The sequence below is a fragment of the Petromyzon marinus genome, chromosome 13 (genome assembly GCF_048934315.1).
Source record: "Petromyzon marinus isolate PM22_M1 ecotype Great Lakes invasive population chromosome 13, UKy_Petmar_22M1.pri1.0, whole genome shotgun sequence".
In the NCBI taxonomy this organism is placed as follows: Eukaryota; Metazoa; Chordata; class Hyperoartia; order Petromyzontiformes; family Petromyzontidae; genus Petromyzon; species Petromyzon marinus.
The window spans coordinates 7,842,358-7,855,520 of record NC_133679.1 but is presented as its reverse complement, the minus strand read 5'-3'; the positions used below and the strand labels follow the sequence as shown (position 1 = coordinate 7,855,520).

Here is a 13,163-nt window from a genome sequence, read left to right as displayed (position 1 = left end):
GTGGTCATCCAGAACAAACCATACAACATATAATGACGCAATGCTCAATCCACAAATACAAAGGAGACATCACAGCAGTACACGCCGCTGCTCCGGACGTGGTTATCTGGCTTGACCACCTGTATGTGAAATTGTCGTCGTTGCTCTGTATCTATATCAGCCTTATGAAAGTAGAAGCAGCACACGTTACAAGTGCACACATTTGATAGCAATGGGGCCCTCACCTGTGAATGCATCTTCGGGAGAAAACAAAGCAAGAAGCTTGTGCTGGGAGCTTGCACCATAGAGCAAAACAAAACTAACCGAAGTTGCTGTTATCGGGACCTGGAATAGAGAAACAAAATGTAAAACAACCATAACATATATGCAATTTTTATTTATTAATTTGTATTTGCCCAGAGCAGATGGTTGTGTTTTTATACATGGGTTGCAACATGAAAATTGTACCCGCGAAATAGTGAGACAATGCGTGTGATTCTGTGAAGTGTGTTCTCTTGCTCAATTAACGGCTGTATACTGTAAGGATATGATAATAGAGCATGCTCAAGCTACTAGTCATCTTATCTAAGTAGAGATAAAATAACCATTATTAAATGTCATTGATTTTCAGGGTAAAAAAACCTGCTGGTGGGCAAAGGGAAGCACGGCTACTGGCACCACTAAGACAACATCCAATCTGAAAGGGAGAGGTATCTGGGGCAAAGGTAATAGGCGGGGTTGGTCGAGATGCTCCGGGAACCTGCTCAAAGGTTCCACGATAGGGCATGGCCGGAGGCGGAGCCTAGCCGCGCCTGGGGAGATATAAGCGGGGGCCGACTAGGGCTCGGGTTCGTGTGTGGATTTTTGGGTCCGGACTGCATCGCTGCTCGTCGTCATCTCTCTCCGTCGTCCGGCCACGTGGAAGATCTCCTGCGGGGTTTCCATCGCCATCCTCGTCACGTCGCCAGCCAGTGGCGTAGTCGAGTGAGAGCGGTGGGACCACGCCGAGTGATCGGCCGTGTGTGTAGCCAGTAGAGACGTGAATATCTAAAGTGTTGTACTCAAAGTGAGAAGGATAAGGTTGGCCTGTGTTGTGCCCGTGTAAGAAATATAAGAAGTACGCTCAACACGACGTGTCGCGGAAGTTCCTCATTACATTGGAGTCAGAAGTAGTAGTTAAACAGCGAAGATTCAGTATGTCCAAACATCAGAAGAAACGGAACCCACCTGTGGCATCTTCCGACGACAAAAATGCGACCCAAGACCTCCTGCCGACCCCGGGAATCATAGTCCCGGATATTGAAACCACGGCAGTGGCGTTGGCTGCGCCGGAGGCGCTAGATCCAGACACAACATCTCCACACCAGCAACCTGAAGACGGCTGGGGGAAGGTGTCGGAGCAACTGGACTTGTTGCGGGCGGTTGTCGTGCAGCTGGTGTCGCTCGTCACAGAGACTACGATGGCGAGGCGCTCGACGCTGACATCGCCGGGGAGGAACGACCAGGAGTCCGGTGTCGACGTCCTTGACGGGAGCGTCCGCAAGCGCGACGGCCGCCATTACACGTGGCGAGGAGGACGCGCAGCCGGACGCTGCCATTTCGGGCAGCACGGTGGAGGCGCGGAGTCCACCATTTTACGAAGTAAGCGTGATAAGCAAGACGCGGCACCCGCCGGTAGGAACGTGGCGAGTGCAACCGATCGTACTTGCAGATTACCTCAGATTAAATAATTCGTTGCGGCAAGAGGCGATTGGAGCACCTTCACTTGGCGATTTGAAGCGGCTTTCCAATCAGTACATTGGACAGGAGACGCTGATCACTCTGCCGACTATTTTGGACGACGACGCTCTTGCTGTCTTCAGAGTTATTCCTGCTGCTAAAAAGGCTACACTTCAAGGTGCTTATGCTGAGATGGCGGACGTGTACGAGCCGCCTTGGGACATGCACAGGAAATTTCTACAGCGTAGGTGAGGGGAGGCCGAGACGCCTCTCGCCTACCGCAGCGCGCCGTTTACGTTGGCGGGAGCGGCTTACCCTGGGGTGGTCCCGGAGGTCCTCGACTCGCTCGTCATGGAAAGAATGTTGCGACTGGCTAGAGAAATTGGCGTGGTCTTACCTGTGTGTGACGAAGACATACAGACATCCCGGTGGGCCGCCAGGTGTCTTCAGGCCCACGAGAATCTTCAGCGATGGGCTCAAATGGCGGCATGGACAGGGGACCCCAGCCGAGATGGGGAGCCGAAGGGGTGGTCACCACGGAAAGTCGTGGTGATTCCGCCTGACGATGCGACTTCGGAGGACGTCGCTGCTGCGCTCCCGGCGTGGAACCGGAGAAGAGGGGACGCTGCGCGGCGTCAGTGGAGCTGGAGACCGCGTCAGCAGGAGGATTGGGTGGCGCGGAGGCCATCTCTTAGCTGCTTTCGCTGCGGTCAACCGGGACACTTCGTGCGGGGATGCTAAAACCATCCTCGGACACCGACCATGGCTCCGTCAACCGCTGTTCTTCCGACAGCTCAATCACAACCCCAATAGGCGAGTCGAGACGCATCAGACACCCGGCCTATTTTGCAATCTCAGACATCTAATGATTCAGGGTTCATCCACACTCAGCATGACACACACATTGGACACCGGGCAACAAAATCCGGTTACGCATGGGTGGTCTTGCTCCGGGATGCAGTGGAAGAAATTGGCGCGTCGGCAGCTGCAGGTTCCTCGGCGGTATCTGACTCTATTCAAGGTATTGAGGTACGTGTCTTGGTAGACACGGGAGCCTCGGCCACCATTATTTCTGATGTTATTTTTCAATTGTTGTCGATCTCTGCTCGACAAGTGCGACCTGTCGTTAATGCTTGTGTCGCGGCAAATTGTGGGAGCATGGGCATCATTGGTCAAGTGGATGCCCGCATCGAAATTGGCGAGGTCGCTGTGGTCAGGCCCGTGCTAATCTCAAAAACGCTGGCAGTACCTTGCCTTTTGGGTACCGATTTTCTAAAAAGGATGCCTATTAAAATCCTGGTTGATCAGGGTTATGTGGAAATGCCGCCCGGTCGCAAATTGTTTTTTTTGCCGTCTTCGCATGTGCGTACGGCAGCGTGTGTCACGGTTCAAGCTCTTGTTCGAGACTCGGTGGAGATCCCGCCGGGCTCACGGATGCTTGTACCATTGCGCTATCGCAAAGAGTTGAGAAATGTTGAACCGATGGCGGGAGTCCTTCTGACATGCGGATTGGCGCTAGTTGACGCACAGACAGTCCTTCGCCCCGACCAAGCTCCGTTCTTACAAGTGCTTAACCTGGGTCCGGGTACGGTTGCGGTTCAGGTGGACACGGTGTTGGCTCAAGCCATGACCGCATTTTGTGAGAATGATACCACTCCGTCGGAAGGTGTGGTTGGTGCAGTAGAGCAAATTGGATTGTGAACGGGATGTGGGCGGAAGCACTGGTGTCGGGAGAATTCGCATTTGTCTTTGGAGCAGCGAAGTGATTTGCGTTCGCTCCTGTGCGAGTTCTCCGATGTGTTCAGCAAAAGTGAATTTGATATTGGTCGTACCTCGCGTATAGGATGGCCCCTCATGCTTCCACAGGATTTTCACCGTTTTTTCTCATGTATGGAAGGGGAAATGTGCCTCCTGTGGACGCTCAATTGGGTTCGTCTCTGGATAAGGGAAAATCCAAGTTGCCTGAGCAAGTGAAAATTACCCTGGAACGCATTTCGATGGCTCGGGAAGTGGCCAGAATTAACGCCGCCAAAGCACAGGCGACCAATAAGCGCAATGCGGGGAAACGGGATCACGTGCTGCCGTGGTCCATTGGTGACAGGGCATGGTTGCATTACCCAGAAGGTATGTCCCCCAAGCTGCAATAGCCCTGGCAAGGTCAAACGGCCAGTGTGTGCGTATAAGGGTGGGCCGCCGCCGTTGGTTTGCCCATCCATCTCGGCTGAAGCCGTTTGTTCCTCCGAGGGTTGCCTCTCCATCTCCAAAAATTGGCCTGCCGGTGTCTGGTGTCCGGCAAAGCCAGAGATAGTGTGGTCGGAGGGCGTCCGTCAGAAGGATGGTGTCGTGGCGCCCACAGCATCTGAGCCTGTGACCGTGGACGGACTTCGAAACTTCTCCGGAAGCGAGGACGTGCCTGCTGCCGCCGAGTCTACTGCACCTGTGCCGAATGTGTTGCAACCCACTTCTCCGGGGGTTCCGGTGGTGTGCACACCGCCCGAGCAGGAGACAAAGATACACCGAACTCTAAAAAGATACACCGAACCCTAAACGGATTCTGTTTAATGCTAGCCTATCACGAATCTCAGAGAGAATAAGGGTACTCCGATTTGAACTCGATAGCTTAGACAGGACTCTCCTACAATCACATTTAATTTTAACACAAAAAATGTCCCCTTCTGATTGGAACCACGTTGACAACATGACTGTTGCCTCTGCAGATTCACTGTCAGTCAAATGCAAAGCTAACCTGATCGCTAAATTCAACCTATCAAAGAAGAGGCCAGAACCACACATCACAAAACTGGACGTTAACATAATCGTTATTAATCACAGTAACATCCGGATTTCGGACAATCTGAAAACGGTACTGGCTAAAGGACTAAATTTCGCTGTCACCCCTAAACATATACCAGTAGAGGATATCATCTCTCAGGTCGATGTAGCCCTCAAAAGGCATAGGACACATCCAAGCAGACGTTGCGAGAGCTGAAATAGCCACTATTCTTAAGAATGCTAAGAAACCCATTAGCAACATTAGCAAAACTGAACTCGCGAATTTAAAAAAGAGGGATGATATAGTCATCCTTTCGGCCGACAAGGGCAATGCCACTGCCATTATGGATAAAAACTCATACAACAAAATCCAGGACCTACTCAATGATGGGAGTTACTCAAAAATTAAAAGTGAACCAACTAAACGTCCCTCCCTAAAACCCACCCACGGCTGCAAGACCTCCCAGATTCCATGGTCTTCCCAAGATCCATAAAGAAGGTACCCCACTACGACCCATCGTGTCCACGATCAACTCCCCTACCTACAAACTAGCCCGCTTTTTATCGGATACTCTGCTTCCCTTTACTGGCAAGACCACCTCAGTGGTACTTAACTCAACCCAACTGGTTTCTATGGTCAAGGACACTGTACTATCTCCTGACGTTATCCTCGGCAGCTTTGATGTAGTCTCGCTGTTCACCAAGGTCCCAGTGCCTGACACCATAACAATAATTGAAGATTTGGTCCAACATGGACTGAACCCTGATGTACCTGCGCTGGTTAGGCACTGCCTCACCAAAACTTATTTAACCTGGAATGGTACCTTCTACAAACAAAACGAGGGTACCCCCTATGGGTTCTCCCTTGTCACCAGTGATAGCCAATGTTTTCATGGAGAAATTTGAATCAGACGCCATCCAGACATCCACCCTTAGTCCTTCCCTGTAGAAGAGATATGTGGATGACACTTTCATCATTTGGCCACATGGCCTCCCAGCTGTGAACCATTTCCTAGACCACATAAATTCCAGACACCCATCCATCAAATTCACCATGGAAGTGGAGAAAGATGGCAAGCTGCCATTCTTGGATGTTCTGTTTGAGAGGACAGATGGCTCCTTGGGACATTCTGTTTACAGGAAGTCCACCCACACAGATTCATACTTGAAGCCTGATTCCCACCACCACCTGGCTCAAAATAATTCTCTCATCAAAACATTATACCATAGGGCTCATTGCATTTCTGACCAACACCACCTGGCCAGTGAATTAAAACATGTACATCTGGCCCTCAAGATGAACGGATACTGTGACCGTACTATCCGCCAAGCTGTTTCTCCCACCATACAGAAACAACCACCTGATACTCCGATCAAAATCATCACGTTACCATACATAGCAGGCGTTACCAAAAATATTTCCAAAATTCTAAACAAACACAAGATCCAGGTCCGGTTCAATACAGTACACAAAATACGGGATCTAATCCCATCCGTAAAGGATGTCATTCCTGACTTACAGTACCCCGGTGTTTACAAATTGAGTTGTACCTGTGGTGACTGCTACATCAGGGAGACGAAACAACATATTTCTGACCGAATTCGCGAGCACAAATCAGATTTGAAACACGGCAGAACGAATTCTTCGGCCGTGGCTGATCATTGTTTCAACACAGCGGATTCTCATGACATTGTTTTCTCCGATACCAAAGTACTATGCAAACCTCCCGGTTATTACCAAAGATTTGTCCATGAAGCCATCCAGATATACAAACATAGACAACTTCAACCGAGAAGATGGTTTCAAATTGAGCAACTTTTGGAAAGATGTCATCAACCAAGTCAAACGTTAGCTGGCTGATAATTGTACAGCCGTTTCCGTTTCTACCAGGATGGTGCGTGCTCTCGTGCAGCACGCCATCGCTCCCCCCGAACCCCCTGCAGCATAACAAAAGGGGGTTTTGCCCGCTTTCGTGCAGTGCACCACCACTCCCCCCGAACCCCCTGCAGCATAACAAAAGGCGGCTTAACTTAGCCCTCCCCTCCCCTCCCCACCCACGTCCCTTCCTGGCTCCCCCCCCCCCCTTAACCTGTATATAAGCTCGGGATGTCCCAGAGCTGTTTACTTGATACAGCGAATTTTGTTGTGTCTATTCCACCTGAAGACGGAAGCTTGTTTTGCCTCCGAAACGTCGTGATTTAATTTAGTTGTTTACTTTTTTATTTATTTTATTTTACCTACGTGACTTTACCGAAAAAAACAAAGAGTATGAATCCTTGCAGTCACAAAAGCTTCAAATCTAGAATTGTGGTTGGTTGTTAGTTGTGTTCTCTTCCCTCTGTCTTGTTCCCTTTGCACTGTTTTTCTCTCTCCTTGTTCCCTACTAGTTAGGTGTTTTCCTGCGGGTTGTTCCGCCTTTTAAGAAAAAACACCGGAGTTCTGCTTTGATATCTCTTTTATTGTCATACTTTAACCTGTGCATAAATGCACTTACCTGTTTATCTTAATATTAGCCGTGATGGCTATTTTCTTTTATTATGGGGGGGGGGGATATATTGACATGATACCTGCTGGCTGGGAACGGGAAGCACAGGTACGGGCACCGCAAAGACAACATCCGATCTGAAAGGGAGAGGTATCTGGGGCAAAGGTAACAGGCAGGGTTGGCCGAGATGCTCCGGGAACCTGCTCAAAGGTTCCACGATAGGGCGTGGCCGGAGGCGGAGCCTAGCCGCGCCTGGGGAGATATAAGCGGGGGCGGACCCGGGGCTCGGGTTCGCGTGTGGATTCTTGGGTCCGGACTGAGTCGCTGCTCGCCGTCATCTCTCTCCGTCGTCTGGTCACGTGGAAGATCTGCGGGGTTTCCATCGCCATCCTCGTCACACCACCAACCAGCGGCGTAGCCGAGTGAGGGCGGTGGGACCACGCCGAGTGATCGGCCGTGTGTGTAGCCAGGAGAGACGTTAATATCTAAAGTGTTGTACTCAGAGTGAGAAGGATAAGGTTGGCCTGTGTTGTGCCCGTGTAAGAAATAAAAGAAGTACCGTCTACACGTGTCGGGGATGTGACTCATTATACTCTTGTTATGAAGCACCAACGATGAAGAATATGCAAATCTCCAATGCAAGGAAATGTTTCTCCTGTTAGATATATATTTTTATTATTTACCACGGAGCACAGCATTTGTTTCTTAATTTTGTTAGCTTGCATCTCCAGTGCCTAAAATAATGCATTGGAACTTTGGAGCAGGCCCTCAACAGGGCATTAAGTGATATGACCAAACACATTCTTCAGTTTTCAATAACAGCTCAATTCTGGGTCCAATGGTAATGCACTTGTTATTCAATAACATATTCAACATCTGTTTTGTAGAGCAGCAGGATGAGTTCAGGCATGAGTGTTCAGGATTGCAAGTAAAGGGACGATATTGGTACTATTTTGTCCATCTGCAGATGCTAGAAATAAAGAATACATACTTCGGTGCTTAGCTCACGTAATTTTAAGCTCTTAGTTTTATATAACGCACATAACAACCAAGGTCTCCTAAAACTGTGTGCTGCCCAAGGGGCAAAGTTGCATAACCACAAAATAAAAAAAAATAAACTATGGCTCTTGTAGTTTTTTTTTTAATCAAACAACAGTGTGAGGCTGGAGGAGTGTGAAACCTTGCAGCCATTGGGAAGCTTGAAGAATTCGGGGTTGTTTGGGTGGCAGTGGAGTAGGTTGTCCAGGTACGATATGGCCGTTCTCTCCAGGACTTCGTGGGACGTGTCCACCAAGAAATCCACCGGGAACTGCATTTCTATAAAAAAAAGCACCCAGATGATCCCACGATGCAGTTGTGTGTGCCTATGTTAGGCAGCCTTGTGCCTTTTCATGCTCTGTACATACAAGCATTCATTGAGTTTTGAGTGAAAAACATTTGATACACCTTGCTAAAAAGCATATTTATTCATTGCTAGTGCATGAAAAAAACATCTTTATGTGCCTAGGAAGGCATATAACATTTTAGTCTGCATTCCTTCAACTCAGCATGCAATTGCTCAAACATTTTGGGTGAGCTACAAAACTGCGCCATACACATTACACAAGAAAGCACATGTGTGCATGATTTGCATGGCACCGTGATCCCATGAAATTACATTTGGTACACATGTTAATTTACTTTGTTAATTTGCTTTGAGTTACGTGGAGCATCTAATTTACTAATGGTAGCTCAGTTGGTATGCCTTCTGAGGCAAAGTTAAATTTACGTGACTTTTACAATCAGGACAACCACCAGGAGGGCATACCGCTTTTGTCTACCCTTTTGTTGGGCCTATGGTGGCTATTGTGATTGAAAATTGCACTGCCACCTCGCTCAATGTTTTTCCTTTTCTTTTGCTTTCCTTTACATTATAAAAAAAAATGTCCTGCAGTGAAAGGGGGGTGTAAGCTGACAGTTGGTATAAATGGAAGGTAGTAATCAGGTGGTATTCCTGGACTGTGGACAAGGCTGGAAAGTGTGTTCTGTTGCATTGCAACAGTGATCTGGCCCAGGTCACTGGCACCTGCCTGAGCACTGACACAAATGGTCTCGTTTTAAAAACAATTAAACTGAATGGGCCCTCACCGGACTGACACAAATGGTCTAGTTTTAAAAACAATTAAACTGAATGGGCCCTCACCTGGCCTGAAATAAACTACATGAATACATTAATTAATGGTTTATATTATATTATTGGTTCTTTCGGTAAAGTCACGTAGAAGGGAAACAATAAAAGAAAAAATATAAAACAAAAAAATTCTCACGACGTTTCGACTGCAACACAAGCAATCATCATCAGGTGTGAAAACCACAGCAATAAACATTTGAAAAAAGTGGCGGTTTTTTAACGTTAGCACCACGGAGAACGATTTGGCAGTTATTCATATGGACGAGCCCATCTATGCTTGGAAAAGAGGAGAGGGGAGACGAAAATAATGGATGCGGTCTGAAAGCCACCGTAAGCGTGAACAATCAATTAAGACCCGAAATGGTTTATCAAATCCTTCCAGTGATTGCTAAGCCAGAATCCATCGTCTCGGTTGAAATTTTCTGTGTTTGTATATGTGGATAGCCTCATGAACGAATCTCTCATGGTAGCCAGATGGCTTGCAGAGAACCTTTGTCTTGGAGAAGTCAACGCGACTTTACGGAAAGAACCAAGAATATGAATCCCTGCAGTCACGAAAGCTTCAAATCAAGGTTTATATTACATTAATGTTACTAAGTTTTCCCATTTTTACTATTCGCTGAAAAGTTTGTTATTAATAAGCCTCTATAGAAATAAAGGCTGAATTAAGAGCTATTTTTCCAAATGACTGAATCTCTGCACGCCTGATTGGTTTGTCAACTGTAATCAGGATTCAGCATAGCATGCAGGCTGGACAGTGGCTGCAGTCAGCACACAAGTAAAACGCACAGAAGACCATTTACAATGCTCAATACCCGGTAATATACTTTCAAATGTGAACCAAATTACAACTCATACCGGTTTTTTTTCCAACCTTGCAATGTATCATTTTTTTTACTTTAACGGAGTTATAGGACATACATTTATAACAGTGAGAAGTTGTAGACACAGGAGGTGGCTACTGGCAGGAATTCCTTTACAGTACTCACAGCCATTACATTTAACAGTAAAATACCATACATGCCACACAGTACAGTACACATATACTGCATATGCCGATTTCCATATTTAAATTAAACCATATTATTAACAGAGTAGACCTCAACTGCAATGCTGACAGCTTCAAGTTAATATGATCAGGCAACTTAACAAAACAATATTTTAAACACAATAAAATTACACTTATACATGGTTTTTTTGAGCACAAGTACATTGTGGAAGTTTCAGCCATTATAATTATCACCTTAATGGGAATCAATTTTTTTCAATCAACTAGTTTCCACTCCAGTGAATGAACAATCAGGTTGGTGTGTGCCATCCATCCAATGCATGGACAGCTTATGACCATAAACCGTTCCACCTATCATGGGTACAAGGATATCCCCTGCACACTCATAGCAGCTGCCGTTTTGTTCTGCTATGTGTGAATAAGAGAGCTCCAACTCTCTTTCTCTACTCGGCCTAGCGTTCATAATCCATAATGCACCACCCTGGGCAATTTGGAAGCGAATACTGAACACAGACGACTGCCATGCCAGAGCACATCTACATCACCTCACTGAGCCACGGCTTACATAACTGGAGATAGGATTTGCATATATCAGTATACAACCTAAAACGCTACTGACCGAAACATGTGAATTATAACATGTACGTCACAACCACAAGTTTATCGTAATTTATATACTATGCAATTACTATATGCAGAGAAACATTTCAAAAGCTGAAGGTAGTCACAGCATGTGGTGGCTGAAATTTACATAAGCAACAGACTTGCCTTGCGGCAAATTTGGCAACTGTTGTGCATCAAATGCATTCCATGTAATATTTCAATTAATCTCTGCTGTTTTGCTTACATTGTATTTAAGTCGCTCATTGTGGAGTTCAATTGTATTTTTTGGTTTCGAGGCCAACCGACCATATGAACAAGCTGTATTTAGAAAAGGGTTTTCTACCATGGATAGCATATGCAGTATACCGTAGTACAGTATATAAATATACAGTCGATATAAATACTAAATAGTATTATGCCTAGATTTTGTTGACATTTGATTAAGTGTCAATTTCTGTACTATTTCAAGGGCTTGACAAAATACATCACTAAAGCTGAAATAAATTATATAAAACAATCAAAACCATTTATAAAAAATAACATCTACACTCAGTTTACATGATTTAATAGTGATTATGACAACCAATGGCACTTAATTACAGGGCATAATTGAGTAACTGTACTTAACAAAGGCAACAAATTTGGCCTAGAGGTATACGAGCCAAACAAAAGTCATGCACGAGTTGAGTTCAGGATATGTACATTTACCTGTGGCTCAAGATCATCATGATGAAGAGGCAAACTAGCGGGATGTATAGTTTTTTAGAATGTGATAATGAAAAGCAAATACCAATCAAGATAAAATAAACATTTTCACTCAGCGCACGTTAACTTGCAAACAACGAAAACGGGGCTCACAAAATGAATGAACGATTAAAAGTACGCAAGGACAGAAAGATAACACGCACGGGTGGGATCAGGGAACAAACACAATTTGGTGATCTCATGCTTGTGTAAACAAAGTGGGGCTAAGGGCATGCCATGAGGATAACGCCACCGGCGACGGAGTGATGATGAGATCTGATATTTCTCCATCCGTGGCGCGCGATGGGGAATAGGTTCGGGAGCCGAATGCCAACCAAATGTCGATGTCTGCTCGCTACCACGAGAGAGAGAGATTGCTATTCCTCCACCCTTCACGGTGCTCACGACTAAAAGTGTTTTTACTGTCACAGGACGGGTCCATAAGATGTGCCCCCCCCCCCATGTGGAGGAGCGAGATGGATTGTGGTGAGGGGGATGGCGTGACAACGTGTGTGTGTAGGCCTTCAGCCTGATGATGTTCTCACGTCGACTGCGTATGCTTCACGCATTAAAATTAACCACAATATCGAGAAAGACAAAGCCCCCGTATACCACAGTACAGAAGTGAAGTGCCCCAGTACACTACACTGAACACATGGAACTTAATTAAAAACCTAACACTTAATCAAACTTAAACGTTGGGTAATCCCGACTCGCCGTTATTGAAACAACAACTTTATGATTTTGGAACTACATACTTAAATGTACAAAGTCCTTGAAGATATAACCTTAACGGCCAGTTTACATTCGTAAATTTCCATAACTTTGCACATCGTTGGAGTAACTTCTCTTGAAACATTGTCAATTAACACCATTAATAAAAAAAACCTGAATTCCACTTGAATTTAAAACCATACACCTCCCCATCAATGTAAACACACCCGTGGACGATTTGAAATTCAACTTAAACATCGCATTTATCATTCAAATTTTGTACACACCTTGCAAGACACATCTTTAAACAAGTAGAACATGTACGTCGACTTTTATTCGGCTTTCTTTAAGACCCATAAACTCGACAAAAAACGCAACACCGTTTACAAAATAATCACGTAACCAATGCAACAACGCTATGGCAAGAGGGCCACGGCCACAATACGGGAGAAATACTGCAATTAAAAAATAAAGATACACGCATATATATATTTTTTTTAAAAATGTCTCACCACACACGCCGGGTACGTCCACGCTTTGCTCCCCTGTGGCTCGCTATTTTGTATTAAAATTCCGCCTCCACATCAGTGGCTCTGAATGCGTTCACGTTGACACAGCCACCCGGGGGAGATCGCCTCTCGTCTCTGGTGGGGTTGGCGGTGGCCCCCAACGCCGGTATCGGCTTACGGGGGTGCGCGGGCGGGGGGGGCGGGGAGTGTTACGTACGTGCGTGATGACGTTTGCGATCCAAAGTCGGCGTGCGTCGTGGCGTCACCGACTCGGATTTGGCAGACGTGCGTGCGCGATGAGGTCATAGGTTTTACCCACTTTCCCCCCCCGCGCGATGATGTCACCGGCGCGTAATTCGCGTACGGGTTTGCGTGATGACGTGACCTCGCCTGGAACGGATCGCGTGCGTGCGCGATGGCGTCACTGATCTTCGCCAAACCCCGACGTCCGTGCCCCC

At 46.5% G+C, this 13,163-nt stretch overlaps 1 protein-coding gene across 2 annotated transcripts in view; it reads right to left on the bottom strand.

Annotated features, from left to right (window-relative positions):
- FAM169A (family with sequence similarity 169 member A) overlaps positions 1 to 12,915 on the bottom strand; it is a 32,264-nt gene extending 19,349 nt beyond the window's left edge. The window contains exons 1-3 of one of the 2 annotated variants that reach the window (XM_032953302.2): positions 12,709 to 12,915; positions 8,137 to 8,273; positions 225 to 324 (exon numbers count right to left, since the gene is read on the bottom strand). In XM_032953302.2, the coding sequence (XP_032809193.2) occupies positions 225 to 324; positions 8,137 to 8,271 (235 nt within the window). In that variant the 5' untranslated portion in view covers positions 8,272 to 8,273; positions 12,709 to 12,915. The remainder of the gene's footprint in view (positions 1 to 224; positions 325 to 8,136; positions 8,274 to 12,708) is intronic. The other variant, XM_032953303.2, reaches the window with a different exon arrangement.
- Between the last annotated feature and the right edge of the window lie 248 nt (positions 12,916 to 13,163).